This window comes from Nipponia nippon, unplaced genomic scaffold (genome assembly GCF_047370975.1).
Source record: "Nipponia nippon isolate SJK-2023a ecotype South Korea unplaced genomic scaffold, ASM4737097v1 scaffold_2, whole genome shotgun sequence".
Lineage (NCBI taxonomy): Eukaryota > Metazoa > Chordata > Aves > Pelecaniformes > Threskiornithidae > Nipponia > Nipponia nippon.
In genome coordinates this window covers 130,803,944-130,824,316 of record NW_028262336.1, presented here as the reverse complement: position 1 = coordinate 130,824,316, position 20,373 = coordinate 130,803,944, and the positions used below count along the sequence as shown (strand labels likewise).

The window sequence follows — 20,373 nt, the reverse complement described above, 5'->3', positions numbered from 1 at the left end:
CAAGCTCCCAAGCCTGGCTTGCCTGCAGATCCGAGGACGGCACGGCCATTAGCGCTTTCCGGAACAGCAGCAATTTCAGAGCGATCACAAACCACTTCTGCTCCTTCCCCGAAGACGGTCTTTCAAAAATCTTCAAGGCTATTTGCAGGAATAAAATGGCTTTAAAAGGCAAGCTGACAACTCATTGGACAGCGTGGTCCTCATCCTCCATGCACAGGGAAGAGTTTCAGCATGATGCAATCCGTGTTAATGTTCAGTGTTTTAAAGCAACATTGTTGTCTAAGTAAAAAAACCCAAGGAAGAGACCAGAAAATGCCAAATTTTGCCGCAGCACAGCTCCATTGCTATCGCAGCTGTCGTTCCACTAACTTTGTTAAGTTACATTGTTCAGTCCTCCCCGAGACTACCCAAAGCCTACCCCGCATGCGTGTTTTCACTGCAACCTGGCAGTGCCGAAGCCGCTGAAAACGCGACCCACCCTCGTACGCGTGACCAGCGATCAGGGTTCACCCTCAGTACGCCAGCTCGCCTTTTTCCCCATCGTTTTTAAGCCACGATTTAGCTGCTGTCTGCACTGCTGCTTCCCACTAAGCAGGCTGGAGAGGCAACATCACGGGTTTTACGACACGCTGTTGCCCAAAGCACGGCCACGTTCCCGCAGACGCGTGCGGGCAGGACGCAGCTTTAAGGTAAATTAAAGCAGAAGAGAGAAGCGGTTTTCCAAGCACCGGTCAGCTGGGGCGTCCGACTGCAGCAGCACAGCCACCGCAGGGCAGCACTAACGCAGCGCTCAGGTGTTTAATCCGGACCAAGGCTCCGCTTGGCTTGCACTGCGCAGCACAGCCCAAAAGCCATCGCTGCTGCATTTGAATACCGCGTTTGAGTCCACCGGCAGTAATTTGGAGAGAATGCATGAGTTAAGGAAATGCCAGAGGAAGCAAGAGATGCCGTAATCAAAGACCGTAGCCAGGGCGCTTCATGAAGTTGGCCCGAAACCCCCCAGGACAGAGGGTCCCACCGTCACCATCGCCACCTCAGAGCATCTCCACCCTCCAGGGGCCAGGCAACCCAAACTGTACAGCCCCACGCAGCCATCGTTATCTATCTTTGCCTTTCATTTGCTCCACACGTCTTAGGGCTCACGGGTAACGCAGACCATCACAGCAAATGCTGCATATTGCAGAGAAATCCTCTTTTGACCTTCCCAAGAGACTGCGCATCGCTAATACGCTTTCTCCGTGTTACAGCTTTGCAGTACATGCATGTATACATTTTACTGCACCGTGCCAAAGTGAACGCTTACTACACACGTGCTGTATGCTAATAGCATTAGATGTGCTATTTAAACCTGCACAATGGTTAATTTAATTACTAGCTCCCGAACTCTCAGCTAGCTTTCACGACAGAAACGACGTGATCAATCCCTCTTCGTTATTTCTAAGTGCCAAGGATGGAAAGCACCATTCAAAGCCACCCCAGGCACAAAGCCGGAAGACTGGAGTTGAGTTTGACCCCATTTATCATTATTTCAGCTGAACAAACAATATGCTTTTTGTAAGCATTTCTTCGTAAGAAACTTGCCCCACAGAGCTTCAATGAGAAGGATAAGTCACGTACGACTTGGGAAGGGAACGGGAGCGCCCGATTTGAGAAACGCCCGAGCTTTGGTCCCCGAAGCGAGCAGCCCGGGCATGCTTTCACGGCACGGCGGGTGCCTGGGCGTGCAGAGCAGCGCAAGGAGGGCAAAACAATAAATTAAGCAGACTTGTTCTTCAGCACTGCATAAATCCTCCACGCAGGCGGGTTTACAGTTCAGGTACGAGCACCACACAGGAGCTCTGCAGCCCCTTGCCTTGCTAAGCACTAACCAGCTGCTGGTTAAGGAACGATTCCCAGCAGAACTTTATATTTGGGTTGGGATTAGAGAAATTATTTTCCCTCCCCCTCACATACCTTCCCACACGTGTGGGTGCCTGCCGTGCAGCTTACAGCTGGCAGGCCACTGAATCAGAAATTAGAAATGGAAGAGACGTATGCGGTCATCGCGGCCAGCTCGCTGCCACGGCGAGGTGCTCTTGGCAGCCTGACCCTGCTCCTCGCCGGCAGCCGTGCTCCACGTCCTCCCGGCCACGCCAGCAGCGGCCGCAGCACGCACCGAGGGCTGGATGTACTTTGATGGGAATATCGTGTATTAGAACAGTAACAAAGTTCTTACCAAGGGGGTTTCTTTGAACTTTAAAGTCCCTGCAAAGCACTTAAGTGGTGAAAAGACAGACATCAGAATATAAATTTCAAGTTGAATCAAACAGCAGCTTATAATAGTTTATGACCAACATGAGTAATCAACTTAAGTGTCCATTAACTGTATTTAGAAACAGAACACTTAATTTATGTTTAAGTTAATTATAGACTAGCACAGCTTCCAACAATAGAAGACTATTTAAGCTATGTACTTCTAAATAAGAAAAAATAGTCCTAACGTATTTTAAAAAATTATTTCAAAACACATATAGGAGGGGCTGTAACCTTCTGTATGACGTAAAACACAAAGCTACTATCTTTCTCAAGTTTGAAGTATCCAAATTAAAAATAAAAATATTGTGAGGACTGCACAAACACGAAGATGCTTAAAGAACAGTATTATTGTCATAAACAGCTTCAAAATCGGTAAATCCCAACAGACACGTGCATCTGGTCTCCTCTTGAAGGACACGAAGACGGTAATAATAATGACACGGCCGATAGAGAGAGTGGCTGCCCTGCTCTCGTCAGTGAAGAACGAAGATTTTATGGACATGGGGCTGGACGATTCAGTGGAAAAGGTACCCGCTGTGTTCAAAGAGTTACGGGGGAGCTGCAGCAAATCTGGCTCCAGCTCCTATTAAAACAAAGATTTCAGCCTCCTCAGCACCCGTGCTCCAGGCCGGGTATAAAAAGAAAGAAATGCACGAGATCTTCGCCCCGACGTCGGTAGCGCCAGGCCGCGGGGCCCTGCCGCAGCAGCTGGCTTTGCTCAGCGCGGCCACGGTTCTGAAAAGCCTCTGGGCAAACGTCTTCGGCTTCCCCGCAGCCCGAGCACCCGGCAAGCCCTGCGGCTACGCAGACGGCAGGCGCCCGCCGAGGGGAGGCTCACGGCCCTCGTTTGCCTTCCAAAGTTCACCGCAAGAGATGAATAACCGAGGCGGGCACCGGCGCAGACACCCCTCTACCTCTCCCTTGGGGAAGACCGCCGCTCACCAGCCAGCGCTTCGGTCTGAAGGAGCGCAGAGTCCCTCCGAGCCACCCCCGCTCAGCTGGCCGCGCGGCTCTAACGGGGAAGCCCCATTTGCCAAGCGTTTGGCAACTTCACTCAGGAAAAAAAAAAAACATTTGTCCTGAAAATGCCTTTCTTATTTTTTCAGGCTACATCAGCTGATAAGCAAACAAACACGATGTACGGTGTTTCTCCCTATAAACTCTGCCCCACCAAAGCCTTTCGACCAGTACAAGCACAGCACCGTTGCCACTGGCCGTGCTGGTAATATTTATTTCCCAAGAGCAGAACTATCACCTCTACAGCATTTCCGCACACCACGAGCCAGGAAACAAGTGACTAAGTTTAGCAATTGTTAGGCTACTGATAAATCTCTCTAAGTCCCCTTCATCTTCTAGAGCCATACCTCGAAGGCAGCAGATCATTAAGATCTGAGTTAGAAGCACCAGCAAAGCAAAACTATTACAGTTTTAGCTGCTTTTACTCTCTGGGCTTTTTACCAGCTATTATGGCATCCACAGAAGCGGAAAAGAGTCGTCGTGCTTATCTTCATGCCACGGCATCGTGCGCACAACTCATTGGCCTCGTTACGTGAACACGTTGAGGGAGAAGGAGCATCATCGGCTTGGCCGCGCTCCCTTTGGCTGACGAAAAGAGCGCTTCTTTTTATATTAAGTGGTTGTATTTGCTGATAGGAGCTCTGGAAAAAGACTGCTCGCTTTACAACGACCTACAAAGAACTATACATTTACCTCATATCTGATTTTTTTTTTAAAGTCATCATCAGTGAGCAGTAATTCCTTGCGGCTCTCCCGGGCAGCCGCCGTCTCTGCGGGGAGCGGAGGAGCGGCAGCACCAGGATCTGAGCAGTAACGCTTGGGTACGTTAGGACTGAAAAAAAGTCTGTCAGTGCTTAAAATTCTGGGTTATTTCTGCTCTGCTGTACTGGATCGGGGTTACGCTGATTCATTATTCAACATCAGCTACATTTAAGTCAAAGAATTGTGTTTACCAAAGGCGTAACTTTGGCTACCAGTAAAAGTCTCTGCCAAATCCTAACGCAAATACATAGGTGTTTCAGGAACACTCTCAATCTTTTTCAGTACCTCATTAAATAGGAAGAGAGACACACTAGTTTCTAACTCTTCAGGCAGAAAATATTAGCTCCAGCATCAGCGTAAAGGGAAAAGATGCCACGAGCTTTTCTCCTCTGCTTCAAACCGGGCGCCTGCCCTGCAGTTTGCTGAGCCCGTACCAACACTGCTCTCCACCAAAACCGGCCTCCTCTCACCTTCTGCGCCGAAGCCTTCAGGTGCGCTTTCACCAACGCTTACACCAAGACGCCACTGAACAATAAAACCTTCTCCTTCTCTCTTTCCAACGCAAATTTTGTCTTTTTATTAAGACAGTTGTATCCTGCTGCAATGTCCAAGAAACCGCGTAATTGTATTTGCGGTGCATACCACGTTTGCCACGACTAAGCCAACCTTCATTAAGTGCTTGGTAATTTCAAAAGAATTTAGCCAATACCAAAAAAAAAAAAAAAAAAAAAAAAAAAAAAAGAGACCTCACATCAACACTGTTCCCATGCAAACACTACGTGGAGACAAGGAGGCTGTAAAATGGGTTTATAATGGCAATAACTATTGTTCATTTAGGTTTTGAATAAATAACGGCAAGCTACTGGAAGCAGGCATGAACGAAGGCCTGTCGGCTTTTCCTTCAGTTCTCATCCACAGACACACCAGCTAAAGCTATTTTGGATGAGAACTTAGGTAAAAAATGGTATTGGCAATGGCTGGATTTTGCTCCTTGGGCAGGGCAGCAGGGCCGTACCTCCCTGGGAGGCCGCACACCAGCCTCGCCGAGCACGCCGACCATCAGATGCACGGTTAAAGGGCTGCCCCGCTCTGCAGAGCTCAAACCCGCTACACAAACCGTTTTCTGCAAACCCTCTTTGTATGAAGGAGCCAGAAAACAGGTACGAAGAAGTTATCGAGACGAGGGGAAGCCATTCCTCTTGGGAATCCGCGTCCCGGAGGGACGCGCCGCTGCCGACCACCTCGTCAGTCAGAACGTGCCTTTGGCAGCCCTGGCCTCCTTGCTGGCTAACGAACACTTCGCACCTCAAACCTCCGCAACCTTTCCTCTGCCTTCACGAACAAAGGGATTTGCTGAACTATCGCGGACAAGAAGCCTACTTCTGGCTATTAAGGTTCAGAACTGGATTTCTGTTCTGTTTCCAGATCAGCATAAACGCAGCGGGTCCGAGATGCCCAGCACCACTAGCGATGCCTTCCAGAGAGACGCAGCGCGTCGCCCGGCCCCGCCGTGGAACTGGCGCGCAGGGCGGTGAGCAGAGCACAGCGCGTCGTGTCCCCCGGGAGCACGGCCTGGGAAAAGCGGTTTATTCGCAACCGCTTGCTGCTTCTCCATTTGGACACGTTTCTGAGGATGCGGGAGAGACCCTGCAAAGGTAGCTGACCCAGCAGACGAACAGATTCACACCAAGATGCTAAATTTACTTTACAAGCCAGTGCAGATTGCAGCGAACTCCCCCGTTACGAACTGCGCCTTAGCCGTGCCCAGGGAATGATGGATGTCCCGCAGGCTGGGCCACCAAGCTGACATTTGCGAGAGGACGCAGGTCCCTGCCCTGCCAGATGACTTCCTGCATGACAATGATACCTCTCCACTTTAATCCTTCATTTGAAATAGGAAGACTAGTGCTTCCACATCCTACAGTATTATGAGGTTAAATATACTAGGGACCGCGAGGAACTCCGAGGAGTTTGAAGCAGCGTTCCCAGCACAGTCATTTGGAGAGAACCCACCTTTGCTCACAGGTCCTCTCTGGTCTTTAACCAAGGAGCAAGAGTTGGGTTTGTTTTAAAAATTCATCTTACCTGAGTGAATGGCAGTTTGAGAGCTTCTCCCAACCCAAAAGGAATCACAAGTACAATGGCGAGAGTGAACAAATGACACATTTACAATTGGAAGGAGGAAGAGGTGGGGTGCAAAGTCCCTCTCCCCTCGCGTCTCGGGCAACCTCCACCCCGGTACAGATGCTCTCGGCAGGACCCAAGAGCGGTACAGCCCACGTCCCCACCATCACAGCGGGGCCGCGCTGCTCGCTGCCTTTCCCGCTGCTTCTCCTACACAGAGCCTGGCGAAGCCGGTTCCAGCCGAGGTGCCGGATCCTCCCCGCGCTCCCGGCCTCAGCCTCCCAGGAGGGCGACAGGGCGATCATGGTGCTGGGATGTGGGGCTCAGGGTATCTGTGCAGAGACTGACTGTCGTTCTTACAAAAGACCTGACTACGTGGTGCAAACAGGCCGGGCCAGAAAATAGCCAAAGGCTACTGAAAAGAGGAAAGGCTGGGGTGAGCCGCTCCCCAGCGGGGAGCCTGCCGGGGTAAGCGGTAGGCCTCCTTATAGCACAGTCACAGGGAACAGAAAAGCATCTCAGACATTTCACCTTGTTAGGCTGAGTGGCTGAAAATAGCCACAAGATGGAAAAACAAGCCAGTTGGACAACTTATCCAAACCGTAATGCTAAAGCAAACAGCGAGCAGCAAACTGGAGGCAGGGTGCAGGACGAAGACTGAGCTGTCTTCTGGCTCCAGCTCTCAGTGCGCGGAGCTCCAGAGCGGTGCCGGGAGGCAACGCCACTTGTCACTGCAAAAGGGCCAACTCGTCCAGCGCCGGCTGCTTAAGCTGCCTCTATAGCCCACGGAAAGGAGCAGGCATCTCCGGAGAGCAATTCCTCCATCTAACGCAGGCAGGTGAAACCACCATATGAAGACAGCCATCCCTGCAGTGATGGCACAGGAATACTGGACGTTTAGATTCAGATACAACTTCTAAAGCACAAACCCAAAGGGTTGAGCCTCACCCTTACTAAGTCACATAAGCATGAAATATCTTTTCTCCTTTTCCAAGAGGGGAAGGAAGAAAAAAAAAAAAAAAAAAAAGAGACGGGAGAAAAAATAAGAGATCCCACCTCCCACTTTTCATACCAACAGCTGTAAGCACGGCTTTTGTAGAATGCATCCTGCTGCCTGCAGCGTGTGAGAGGCACACCAAGTGCCACCAAATATCCCTTTCCACCTCTTTTCTTTTTTAAAATGATACAACAAATTAAAAAAAAAAGAGAATCAGGAAAACCTGCTTATCTACAAAACACAGAGTGCAAATCTTCAGGAAACGGCACAGCCCGCAAGAAACCACCAAGAGCAGCGCGATCCCAGGCACGCCACGCCACGCCACGCTCGGCAGCTGCGGCACTGCCTCTCCTCCGGCCGCAGGAGGAGACCCCGAGCCTGCCGCTCTGGCCGGGGCAGCGCGTTTCACAACCGCAGATGCCCCACTGCTCTCTCAGCAGCTGCTGAGAGCTTTTTGGACGGGTGAGCGATTTCCAAAGGTGTGCATGATGATAACAAATGAATCTGCCTGCTCCGTCTCCGAGACAAGCCTCCAGGAGCAGTTCCAGCAAGGGCTGAAGGACATGACAAGCAGAGCAGTGCTCCCGCGGTTCTTAGACGCACCGAGGCTCCGCGGCACTGGCAGCGCTCCTCTGGTTGCCAGCGATCGTGGCCATGGCCAGGTGACCCCGGCACCTCTGTGCTCTGGCAGGGCCAGGACAGCGCCCGAGGCGGGACGAGGACAGCGCCCATCGCTGCCCCATCCACAGGTCCCTCTGCCCGCAGGGCTGCTGGGGGCGTTGCCATCACCGTGCCCACAAATGCGTCAGCATCCTCTAAGTTAATTTTCACACTCCCCAGTTTCACACCTCCTGGAGTATCTCCTCCTTTATTCAGAGGGCCTCCAGGACACAGCTTAATTAAACGACTCTTCCTAAAGCAAGCCAAGCTGCAGGAGTGCTGATTCAAGCTGTCACTCCTGATGGAGGCTGAGGAACCTCTTCATCTTCCCAGCGGGGTGGCAGAGGCTTGCAACTCACGCCTCTCGGGATACCCGCGGCTCCCTGCCGCGCGGCCCGGCTGGCAGAAAGGGTTTCCAGCGCCTTTTGCCTCGATGCTCGCGATTGCTGCCGGTGGCATCCCGCTATGGGTCACCGCCGGGGGGGAGCCGGGAACCTAGAAAGCCACGCTCGCCCCCCGAAACCATGGGCATCTGCTACAGAGCAGAGACGGGGCTGCTCTGGCAGAGCCCAGCACGATCCCGCACCACCGAATCCCTCCGGTGTCACCAAGCTGCAGTCCTTCTGCGCCTCAGGCGCAGGCTAGGCTGCTGGGGATTGCCCCGGGGAGGCACCGGCCTGCGCCCTCCGGTGCAGAGGGGTGTAGCTAGGTGGGCAAGGGTGCACAAATCACGCAGCTAAAAGCATGGCCATAGACAAGTCGCTCTTTTCTGATCCTTTCCATGGTTTTTAAAAGAAAAAAAAGAAGATTTCTACTCCTCATTTTGTAGTTCGAAGAACAGATACACCGTGAAATAACAGGGACCACTGAATTGCTATCTCCTTTCCGATCTTTAATCAACTGTTTCCACACAAACGCTTCATTCCTGACTTATTTCTTTGTACTTCCTACCAGCCTGATGCCACCGATGACGGGTCAGACTCTGATCCAGCTGTAGAAATATCAAAAAGAGGAGAAAGCTTAAAGGCTCCACATGGGCCTGCACAGCCTGCTAACACCACCACCTCCTTCCTTCAGCAATAAGCTGGAACCAGCGCCACGAGTCCCCGCGCTAGCCGACATCCTCGGCAGGTAGGAGGAGACGTGGCAGGCAGGATTAAGAAGGAATACTACTTCAACAGGGTGACTGTTCTGGAGGTTGTCCTCACCACGCTTGAAATCCTGGGGCTTTTCACTAATAAGCACAAGTCCTCCAGGTCAGCGCAAGATGACATACTTTGATTTGTGCCTTAAAACTGCAAAGCGGCTAGAACAAAAAACACTCAGGCAGAGTTAATAATAGCAGCTACTTGGAAAATAATAGTTTCATAAATTATTTCTGCCCCCCAAAAAAATTAAGGTTTTATCCTGCATCTGTCTATCTATATTAAAGAAAAACACAACTTTTTTTTCTTTGGCTTACTCACACGTTAATTATGTACTGGCACTCCTACAAATCTAAACATACGCATTGCTTAGCAGCTTTAATCCTGAATTATTTCTCCGTTTCCTGCAACACAAAGCTTAACTTGCCTAGCAAAGAGGCAGACTGTTCAAACAAGCAAGCTGTTCATTTGTCATTCAGACGAGGAACATTCTTAAAGTTCTCGTGTTTATTATGTTTCTATCCTCTGAGAATCGCAGAATTTCAGGCACCAGAGCTCAAAACCTGAAGGAATGAATTAAACCGACCTTAAAACGCTGCCCTTCAGGGAAAAAGATGTAAGAAATACTCAGCTACAAAACCAGCGTCTTTTCGTGCAAAACATGCGGCGCGAGCCTGTGTTTGCTAACAAACATCGCTGTTTCCTATCAGGCTGCTACTGCTTCCACTTTCCGGAGGCTGGCTGGGATCAGGAAAGCCGCCTGGCATTTCCAAGCCCTGGCAGAGGTGAAGGGACAGCGCAGTTAAGACGACCTAGAGCTCCTTGGTGGGATGATCTGCACTTACACAGAAGCGCTGCATTTGCCTCCGTGGATCCTGCAGGCATCTCTTAGAGCAAAGGTTAGCAACACGCGTACTTGCCAGGCAAAGAGGCAACAGCTCGCGCTGGCGAGAGAGCAGCTTCAGGGAGCGCTCGGCGGCTCCCAAAGTCAGCCTGCGCAGATGTCCACGATGCACAGCGAGCTAATGCGTTTTCCAAAGTGGAAAAAATAGGTTGCTTAAAAATAGGTCCATAATCCAAACAAACAAGCGTCCCGATACTACTATTTCATAAAGATAAAACAAACAAGCAAGCACAATACACATACAAACCCATGCGCAGTTATCTTAACGACTTCCTCATGTTCCTCTGACGATTTTCATATCGACTGTACAGGTGGGCACTTCGGCCTGTAACCGCCAGCAAAAACAAATATTTCAACTGGGCACAGTCGTGCCTTTGCTGCAGTTATCGCCCAGCTCCGCAGCAGGGACGGCACAGGAAAGCTCACCTCAGTGCACAACTGCACAGACCCCACTCTGGCAGGTTGATATCATTTACTTTTAGTAAATTAAAAGAATTCACCAGTAACACTTCCACCCGGTGCCCAACGCTCAGCGCCAGGTGAGCCGTGCTGGCAGAACGCTGGTTTTTAACACACAGGCCGACAGTTTGAGGCAGACGCTTATCGCGGCTCACCTGGCTGCAGGAGTAACGGAGCAATGGCTTAATTAGAGTCCATCGTCTACGCCTGCCTGAGGACCAGCATCGACTGCTAAAAAATGAACCGGAGTTATGGAGGTGCCAGAAAATTAATCACGCAGGACTGCAGGGCTGATTAAAATGAAGGTAAAGGAAAAACTAAAGTCTGCCAGAGAGACCCACTCGGCTCAGATCACACAAGCGAAGGCAGACGGGTCAGCAAGACGGGCACTGCCTACAGACACACAAAACATCTCTCAAGCTCCAGAAGCAAACTAAAGTCCTTGGGGTGTGGAAACAGAAGGTCCCGAAGGCTGTACTCTGTACCAGGGAGAGAGCATAAAACAGGCCAAAAAGCCACGTTATTAATAGCACTTGCCTATGATATAACGAAGGGTGATCAAATCTCCTTTTCCAGCACGGCCCGGAGGGATTCCCAGCCGGTGCTGCAGACCTTCCCCCAAGCAGTGGTTAAAACCAAGTCCTGTCTCCCGCTCCCAGCACAGTCCTGCCCCAGCGGGTATCCCCAGCGCGGCTCAACGCAGCCCGAGCACCCAGGGAAAACGTACCCCACCGGGTACGAAAGGGCTCATTCCAGCGGGAATCCCAGAGCTGCCCCAGTAAGAACCACGACGCCCCAGTCTCCAGCTTGCTCTGCCTGTTTAGGAGTTTACTTCTGCCTATCTAGCTTTGTTTTTAAAGTAAAGCTATTTAATGAAGCAACCATTTTTTTCAACACGAATAGATTGTGCAATTAGGACTTTCAAAAAGGAAACGCAAGGCCGGTTACATTCAAGCAGCTGAAGGCAGCAAAAGGGTAACGAAGCTGGGCGCTGAATCTGGGCTTGGAGAAGTACAACGGGACAAGTGCCACCACCAGCGCCTTTTTTTCATCTGCACAGCCTCCAAGTTGAAAAAAAGCACAAGGAGAATTTTTAGAAGCAGAGGGATAACCTCACGGAGAACTGTTGCTTTTCGATCACCTGCTCATACACCCTCCTTTTAACAAACAAATCCACGTGGAATTACACCAGGATGCCCTTTTACTTCCCTTCCCTCCCCAAAAACCAGGCAGATCTTGAAATAAAACTCGCTGCACGACAACGCAGTTCCCCCCGCAGCGTCGGTCTGGAGCACAGCGTGCGCCGGACAGACATCTGTCCCCTGCCTGGGGGAAGAGGAGGTGAGAGCCCTTAGCAAGGGGAGATGATGACGTACCAATATACGCCAGGTAGCCCACGAGCCAAATACAAACCGAGCAGGCAACAGAAAAAGCCAATTTTTTCTTTTTCTTTCTTCCTCCCTTTCAGGTGAGGCACGCTCCGTTTCACCACGACCGTCAGAGGAGCACAGACCCTGCCGGCCACACCATAAGGGATGTCGGGAGGCTTCATCATACATTTGTTGTTTCATTCCCTCCCGAGAGGAAAGGACGGACCAGAGGATTGCTGCTTTGGGCTTCCCGCATGTGTGCACGCGTACCTGCGCATCCCTGCCTCACCTTAGGAAAGGCCAAACCAAAAAGCACAGTTGGAAGCAGGATATAAAGAAAAGAAGGTCTGCCATGGTCTTTTTTTCCTTTCTCCTGTGGGAGTTCATTCCAGGACTGCACATTTAGGGAGGACCCAGAGTTACACCTTGCTCCGTGCCGCGTGTGATGACATGGCCCCGCACAGCCAGAGCCGCTCTGGGCTGCCGCAGACCGCAGGGGACAGAGAGAGAGGGTGGGTTTTGTAAGGCGAGAAAAGAGGATTCGGCGATGAAGACACTGAAAAGGCTCCACAACCGCATTCAGGCTCTGTTTCCAGTCACACGCAAGGCCTGTTTTCTCCCCAGGCATCTCCGGGCCGCCGGGGTCAGGCACAACGCGGGATTACCTGGGTCCCTGCTCTGATGCTCAGGTCTGGGCTCCGACAGCTCAGCCTCCCCGCCTACGCTCTCCAGGCGGTCAAAGTTAAAGTCAGGTTCTCCTCTCCCACCGGGATGCGGTGAGGGCAAAGGCCACAAGTAGCTCGGAACATCTGAACGCGAGCTTTACATGTGCTTGCACCGGCACGACTCCTGCGAAAACAAACGCCCCAGAGAGCTCACCTCCGCCGCTTCGCTCCGGCCCCACGACAGCAGAGAGCACCCCAGCCGCGGCACTGGGAGCTCCACCAGCAACGCTGCCCGTTTGAAAATGCTGCCTGGGAGGCACGTGAGGCATGAAGAAAGTTGCTTTTCAAAGTAATAAATAAATAGATTATTTTAAAAAAAAAAATCCACGCTCTAATCCAGCTGAGCATCGCTCCAAGTTCCTGGGCCAACAGAGGGAAGAGAATCAGCAGGCAGGAGCCCGGAGCTCCCCGGCAGCGCTACCAGCCCGAATGCACGCCCATCAGCCCCGCTCCTCTTCTACACCAGGCTGCACTTTGGTGCCAAAAGACGACAATTTCTCCAGCTCTCAGAATGTTGATTCCTCGAGGTGAGTTTCATTCCTAAAAGCAGCAAAGGCTGTGCAATCCACTGAGGTTTCCATCAAGCTGGTGAAGAACACTGACAGATTCCTGGCAGAGTTTTCCAAGTATTCTCCAAAACTACTACTTCTCCCTTGCCCAGCCTGAAGCTGCTACTCACACGTGCAACTTCTACTCAGTGAAAGCGCATACCTAGAAAGAATTAACTGCAGCTAAAGCAAAATCCTTCTAGTCCTGGAGACAAAGACTCCTTTAAAAAGCATTTCATCGCAGAGCAAGAAAAGCATAGCAGGTCATTGTATTTCACAAACTCCTCCAGGTCTGGGGGAAAGAGGGGCTTGTAAGAGTTCCCACAGGGGAGGTGCGTTCTGACAAGCCGGGTCGCGTACCTCCTCGAGGCTGCGGTCCAGGGCCGGCTACAGGAGGATTCGGAGGTCTCCAGCACGCTACCAGGGCGGATGAAATCCTGCAGCGGTTCTGTTTACACAGCACCGGGCAGTTAACCAACATCAGAGAACAGCCAGATCAATGGTACCTCAATTAGCTGCTTGTATCGAAACACCGCTGATCTGCTGCTGATCTCCTGACTTCAACTGATAAGACTTTTTCTAAAGGCAACTCATAAAAGCATCTTACGTACTGCAGTGGATGAAATCAGAGGCTCTGGCAAAGGAACAAACGTAGATTTTGGCATCATGGTGGGTGACGTAAACTCCAGCACCATGAAATAAACGCACTAACATCATGTTTCATTAACGAAGCAACCAGCGATGATAATATTTAAATTGGTAGATAAAGAAGTAACCATCCGTTTGTGTTCCCACCTCGCAAGATTACTGCACCAAGCTTTCAAAAGGCAGCGCTAAGTCCGCATTCTCTTCAAATGTCAGAAGATTTCACTGCAAGTCCAAAACCAATCACTTTCCAAGCTAGAGATTTTGTAGCAAAGGATTAACTTTCAATAAACCCCTGCATCTTCAAATGACAAGCCCAGGAGTTCTCAGCTGCAGTGCTTGGACACAGCATCCTCCTCCAGGAATTTATTTTTTTCTCCCATCAATCACTAGTTAAAAGCCTGTGGTTGTAGCCCCCCTTCATCCCCCTTACTTTGTTAAACAGTGCTGTTCCTTGGTTTTATGTGTAGCTTAGCCTCCAAGTGCTACAGACAAACATAATAACTGAGGATATGCATTCAGGTTTTCTTTTGATACCATCGTAATATTTTTATAACTCGTGTTCTGGTAACACACCTAACCCCCCTGGCTCAGGGTAAGAACTCCACGGGTTAAACACCACTCAAACAAGAGCAAAGACGACTCCAGAAACCCTGTGATCAAGGGATCAAGACAGGGAAGCGGGAGACAGGCGCAGGGAGAATGAGAAATGAAGGGAAAGAGGAGCCGTTGTGCCATGGCGTAAGTAAATGCCAAACCCTGCCCTGTGCCACCACTGCACCAGCGGGTCCAGCCCCACACCGGCCCCAGGCACACGAGGTTTGTGTCGCCCGGAAAGCGAGTTGGTCTCATCAGGCTATCCAGAGCCCAGCTTTTAACTGCTGCAGTAAAGAGAAAGGGGGAAAATCCACACCGGGATCCCTGGTCTGTCTAAATGATGCCAGAACGGGGACCCAGACGAGACCCCAGACCTCCTCCAGCGCAGGCAGAGCGTGGCAGATACGGCCCCGCATCCCTACGGATGTAAGATCACAGAAAGCAATCTCAGTATCAAATGAAATAAGGCGCAAGGGAATGCAGACTTGTACTATTTCCATATTATTGTACAGAGACGGAGAGGGTACGAACCCAGCAAAGCAGACGGCTGTGGACGAAAGGTGTCACCACTAAGGGAACCAGGAATGAATCCCAGCCATCCAAAGCCCAGCCCCTTCACAGTCAGTTTTCCTTGGATCTCCTACAAACCCACCTGAAGCCCAACCCGAAGGTCCCCGGCGTAAGCAACAGCAACGACATTTCGCCATCCACCCGCACTGATCTGCACAGAAGGCAATCAAGTAAAAAATGAAGAACAGCCTCCCTGATACCAGTTAACATGCTTTAATGAAAAACAGGCTATCGAGCAAGCTTACTATTTTTATCGAGATAAAATGTAAAGAGCGTTGCCCAAAACAGTTGATGGCGCACATAAAGCTTTTGTAAAACATTTGACGTAACCCCAGACGATGCTCTGATAAGGACTATTGCCAACAGAACAACGAGCAAAACCTGCATTAAATAGGTTAGACTCGGGCAACTGACAGATTACAGCAAGTAACTGGAAAGAGGAAAAAACCTGAAAGTAATATTTGTAATAATGTCCTCGAGGAGCCTCTCTTGCCCCTTTTAGAGGGGGGGTGTCCGAAAGATCCCAGGGCTGGAAGCTGCGGCTAGACAAATTCACGCTAAAAATAACCACCAGTGGGTGAAAACAATAACGGCAGGGTGACTGTCACCACATCCTGCGCCGCGGCGGGGGGACCGGCCGCCTTCTTCGCGACACCGTGTTTTTCTGAAACGTGTGCTCTAGCGCAAAAACAGGCTGCTGGGAGATGGGGGAGGTCGGGCACCTTTTGGGGTCTGCGCTGCGCCGGGGGTCGGACCGCGGACTGGCTGTCCTTCTTGGCTCTGAAACACACACCACCTCCGTCTCTATGCCTTGCGAAACGGCTCCTGCACTTTTGAGTGTCACCAAACTTAAATCTGATATAAGCAAGAAAAGATTAAAGATTAAGCACTCACTAGCAGCACTTCCCTTTGAACTTGAGGGAAAATCAGGTTTTCTCCTGGCTTTGACTTGTTCAGTCACCAACCTTAATTTTCCTCCATGGATAAAACTACCCACTTCCAACTCTTACTTAAAAAAATAATTAAAAAAAAAATATTAGGAATCAGAAACATACACTAATCCTCGATAAAGCATGCCGATGCATCCCTTGAGTGTGCACAGGAATCTAAGCAACCGAGCCTAATGAGCAAACACTGCTAAACTCACACTTCTGCTCTCTACAAACACCCCTTCCCTGCACCTCCTGAAAAATTTCACTGTTCCAGGGAAAAGTGACCGGTGCTGTCCATTTTTTTAACCACCAAAATCATGCCTTGTCAAAAAAAGAAAAAAAAAAAAAAAAGAAAAAAAGCTTTCACTTTTGAAAAGCTGTCAAAAATGAACCCTTTCACTTTCAAAAATCCATCAAACACCTACTTCTGCTTCACGGCGAGAGCCTGTGCTGCTGCAGACGTGTGTGCAGCCAGCAACCCTCATTTTCTGCTCCAGGGAACACCTAAGGAAAAGTGTCATGTGCTATCTGAGGATATTCACTGCACTGAGCTGCGAGCAACAGCTCTAAAAGCTAAAAAGCAAATGGCCAAGTGATCTCAGAGGACGCATTAACTTTAAGCTGCGTTAGCAGAGTGCAGCGAGCACCGCCGCACTTCCCAGCTCCCCCAGCGAGGGACACGGCGCGGTGACGCCGCGAGTGACCCGCGTTCGGAGCGAACAAACCCCTCGTTGACCGCGTTCACCTGCACATGCCGGGTTTCAGCCTGGAACCAGCTATCCCCTTGCAAGGCGCCACGTGCTGCTCTGCAGGTTTTTAAACCCAGAAGTAACTAGAACATAACAGTTGTGAAAAACCAAGAGTAAAGAAAAGTACCCCTTTTGCAGGAGAAGCCCACCTGTAGGTGATTTTATTAAATCAGGTCTCTGGGCTGCTCCCTGCCTGCCCTGCCCTGCTCTGCCTCTGCTCAGAGAGAAGAGCAAGTCAGCAGCTGAATCACCAGGGCTGCCACACTTCTGCAGGGCCTCCAAAAATAACTCATCTGGAAATTCCTTGGAGGCATAAACCTTGCTTCATCAGGACTGCAGAGATCCAGTTTCCTTAATGGAGCAGACTGGATGTGAACTGGCCTGAGGATTTAGGATCACATATAAAGAATATAAAAAGCAACTTCTTACAGAACAGCTCGCATGAGGTCAGTATTAAGAAAAAAAAAAAAAAGTAAGTCACATAAATCATCACGTTGCCGAGATGAAACAATCTGCCTGCCCAGGAATCAGACACCGAGTTCCCGATCGCTCGCCTGATACTGCGGTTCCAGAGACTTGCCCTGTTCTCACCAACCAGCTCTGTACACAAAGCAAAATGCCTTCTTAGCAACGCCGCTGCGGCAACTTTCATCTGTATTAGCGTGAACGCCCACACCTGCACCTTCCGCTGCAACCAAAAACCCTCCGTGAGCTCCGGTCCCCGGGCCCTTGCTGACACCTCAGCCCAAAAAGCCCGGCGAGGGAGCAGCCTTGCACCCACAGGGTGCCAAACGCAGCACCTCCCCGCCACAACGGGGGTTCAGGGGTGCTCACCGCCTTTTTCCCCCCGCCCTGAACCAGCACGTTATCCCTCATGGAAGCCTGCGCCAGGCGGGACCCTCCGGAGCAGATCCAGGCTGCAGGTGACGGCGGCAGAGGTGCAGAACCACCCAGGTGCTGACAGCAATGCTCGCTGCCGTCAGGCTCCGACGGGCTGGCCCGCGCCCAGGCCGGCAGTGCTTCAGCTTCGGTGGGAGTTTTCCCCTTCAGAAACCAATTTATTTCTTCACCTGCAGTGCTCACAGGACACAACTCGCTGGGGTTTTTTTTGTTCGCATACAAGAACCCAGCGCTGCTGCAATGAAAAGGTGCAGAGCTGAGGATTTTTGTTCCGCTACCGACAATTAAAAGCACGTTTTATCCAGCAGGCTCCCAGCTCTGACCTCAGGGACCGTCACAAGGACACACGCAGCAGACACCGGTGCCCACGGTGGTTTCACCAATTCCCGGCCCTCCGCCGAGGCTGGCTCTGGCAGCAGCGTGCCGCTACAGCCTGGCTCCCAGGGGGAAAATCCACCCGGGTCCGGAGGGGCTTGGGCTTCTCCTTTCTTTTTTTGCTGGGTTGTTGGCTTTTGGGGCAGAGGGAAGGGAAATAAGGGGGAAAAGAGAATAGCTAGCTGTTGTTAGGTCTTTGGTACCAGGGCTGAGAGGTGGGAAAAGCTCAGCCCGGAGCCAGGCGAGAGCAGAGGCAGGGGAGGGCTGGCAGAGGGATGCCGGGGTTGCAGGGCCCTGGGATCCCCCACCCCCAGCACGCCTGGGAAAGTCCTTAAAAAAAGAAAATTAAACACTGGCACCGAACGCAGCGAGCCGCAATCCAAAACCCACTGCAAAACACTCTCATCAGCCAGCAGCCGGAGCCCATTGCAAAAGCAAACGCGGATTATTTTTGGCCCTTCGACCCTTGCCCTGAGCCCCGCGGGTTTCCGAACCAGGGCCGGGAGGCGGCTGGCAGCAGCTCTCCCCCCAAAACACCGAGCCATCGGCTCGGAAGGGAGCCCAGGCCGGCTCGCAGCGCGCAGCCCCGGCTGGCGGCCCCTTCGCGGCGGAACCCGGGGGGAGGGGGGGACGACCCCGGTCAAGTGATCCCCGCGGCTCGGGGGGGCCGGGAGCCCCGGGAGGCCGGCGGGAGAGGCGGAGAGGCCGCGGGGCAGGAGGGGCCCGGGGCAGGAGGGGCCCGGCCGGTCTCACCTGCGATGGCGGTCTCGTCCAGGTGGGAGCCGGGGGGCCGCTCCCCCCGGCCCTGCTGCAGGAGGAGGCCGCACAGGACCCACACGGCCACTCCCGACCGTAAATCCATTTCCGCGTCGGCCCGGCCGCTTCCCCCGCCGCTGTCAGCTCCTCCTCGGCATCGGCCCCCGCCGCTGGGCCCGGCCGCTCACCTCCGCTCGGCTCCGCCGCGGCCGGGCGGGAGAGGGCTGGGCGCTCCGGCGCCGTCACCAGCTGAGGGGATGGCGGGTTACTTTCCGGTATCCCCGCCCGGGCCCGGCTTCCCGCTGCCCCGGGCCGCACCGGGCGACCGCCACCGGCCCCGGCGACCGCCGCCGGCCCCCGCCCGCCCCGGAAACAGCCCCGGCTCGGCCCCCCCGCGGTGGTCCCTCCCGGGAGAGCCTTCCCCCCCCTCCCCCGCAGCAGTGGTCCCTCCCGGGAGAACCTTCCCCCCCCCCCCGCAGCAGTGGTCTCTCCCGGGAGAGCCCTGCTCCCCCCGTCCTCAGCAGTGGGCTCTCCCGGGACAACCCTGCCCCCCCCCTCCGGTAACCTCTCTCCGGTCCGCTCCTTCTCCAGCACCGGTCTCTCCCGGGACACCCCCCCTCTCCCGGGACAGCCCCGCACCCCCCCGTAGCGGTGGTCTCTTCCAGGCACCCGCGCCCCGCTGCGTACCGGGCCCTGCCCCTGCCGCCGCCGCCGCCGCCGCACGCTCGGTGACAGGGGGCGGAGCCAACCGCAACCGTGCCAGACCCTCCGCGGGGCGGAGCCGCCCCGCCGCCCGGCCAATCCGGAGTGGGCAGGTGGCCACGCCCCCCGCTTCCTGCCCCCTCCTCCCCTCCCGCCTCCGCCGGACTCCCCGCGCGCGCCGCTGAGCCGCAGCGGCCTCTGGCGGGAGCAGGGGGGAACACGCCCAGGCTGGGCGCGGGCCGCTGGCGCGGCGCGGAAGCTAAGCAGAGGTAGCTCCGTGTGACGCCTGGATGGGTGACCTCTAGTTGCGCAAGCCGCCTCCAGCCCCGGGGGAGGCTTGTCTGAGCACCCCAGCTCGTCAGAGCACCCCGGATCATCAGAGCATCCCGCTCATTAGAGCACCCCGGCTCGTTAGAGCACCCCACTCATTAGAGCACCCCGGATCGTCAGAGCATCCCGGCTCGTCAGAGCACCCTGACTTTTCAGAGCATCCCGGCTCATCAGAGCACCCCAGCTCGACAGTGCACCCCGACTTGTCAAAGCACCCCAGCTCGTCAGAGCACCCTGCCACACCGGAGCACCCCGGCTCGTCGGGACAGAGCCATTTTGACACCTGCGCGCACGGTTGCTCGCAGCCGGGCTGGGGCTGCCACGCTTCGACACCCCCCGAGGGCTGCGACGCCCCGCCGAGGCCGCGTGCTCCTGGCAGCATCGCTGCTCACCAGTGCTGGACCAGTGCCATCGGGGCCCGCGGCCACGAGCACCCGAAGCCCGTCAGCCCGTGGCGGGGGACGGGAAGGTCAGGAGCTAAGGTTTCACGTGTCCTTTTCCCTCGGCACCGGGGCTGAAAGCGAAGCTCCCTGCAGGGATCGGATCCGGCCCCAGAATAGATTCCGCAGCCACCGGCCCGGAAGCAAAATCCCGTCGCGCTCCGGCCCCGCTGCCCCAAGAGGCGTCCCCCTTGCCCCCGGAGCAGCTGCCCCTCAGCCGGGCCGAGCCCCCCGCCGCCCCGGGGACGCGGGACGGGGCACCAGGGCTCGCACCCTGTGCGGAGCCCGGGCCACGGCGGGTGCCCGGGATGGAAAACAGGGCTGGACATGGAGGTGAGCGGGCAGCGCCCCGAGCTGCAGGCAGCTGCCAG

General features: G+C 53.6%; 1 protein-coding gene across 10 annotated transcripts in view; it reads right to left on the bottom strand.

Annotated features, from left to right (window-relative positions):
• Positions 1 to 19,284, bottom strand: part of STIM1 (stromal interaction molecule 1) — a 112,356-nt gene extending 93,072 nt beyond the window's left edge. For 9 of the 10 annotated variants that reach the window (XM_087759372.1, XM_087759376.1, XM_087759378.1 and 6 more), the window contains exons 1-2: positions 19,218 to 19,284; positions 18,528 to 18,779 (exon numbers count right to left, since the gene is read on the bottom strand). In XM_087759372.1, the coding sequence (XP_087615498.1) occupies positions 18,528 to 18,636 (109 nt within the window). In that variant the 5' untranslated portion in view covers positions 18,637 to 18,779; positions 19,218 to 19,284. Of the gene's footprint in view, positions 1 to 18,527; positions 18,780 to 19,095; positions 19,186 to 19,217 lie in introns of those variants that run through there. The other variant, XM_087759373.1, reaches the window with a different exon arrangement.
• Positions 19,285 to 20,373: the final 1,089 nt, after the last annotated feature.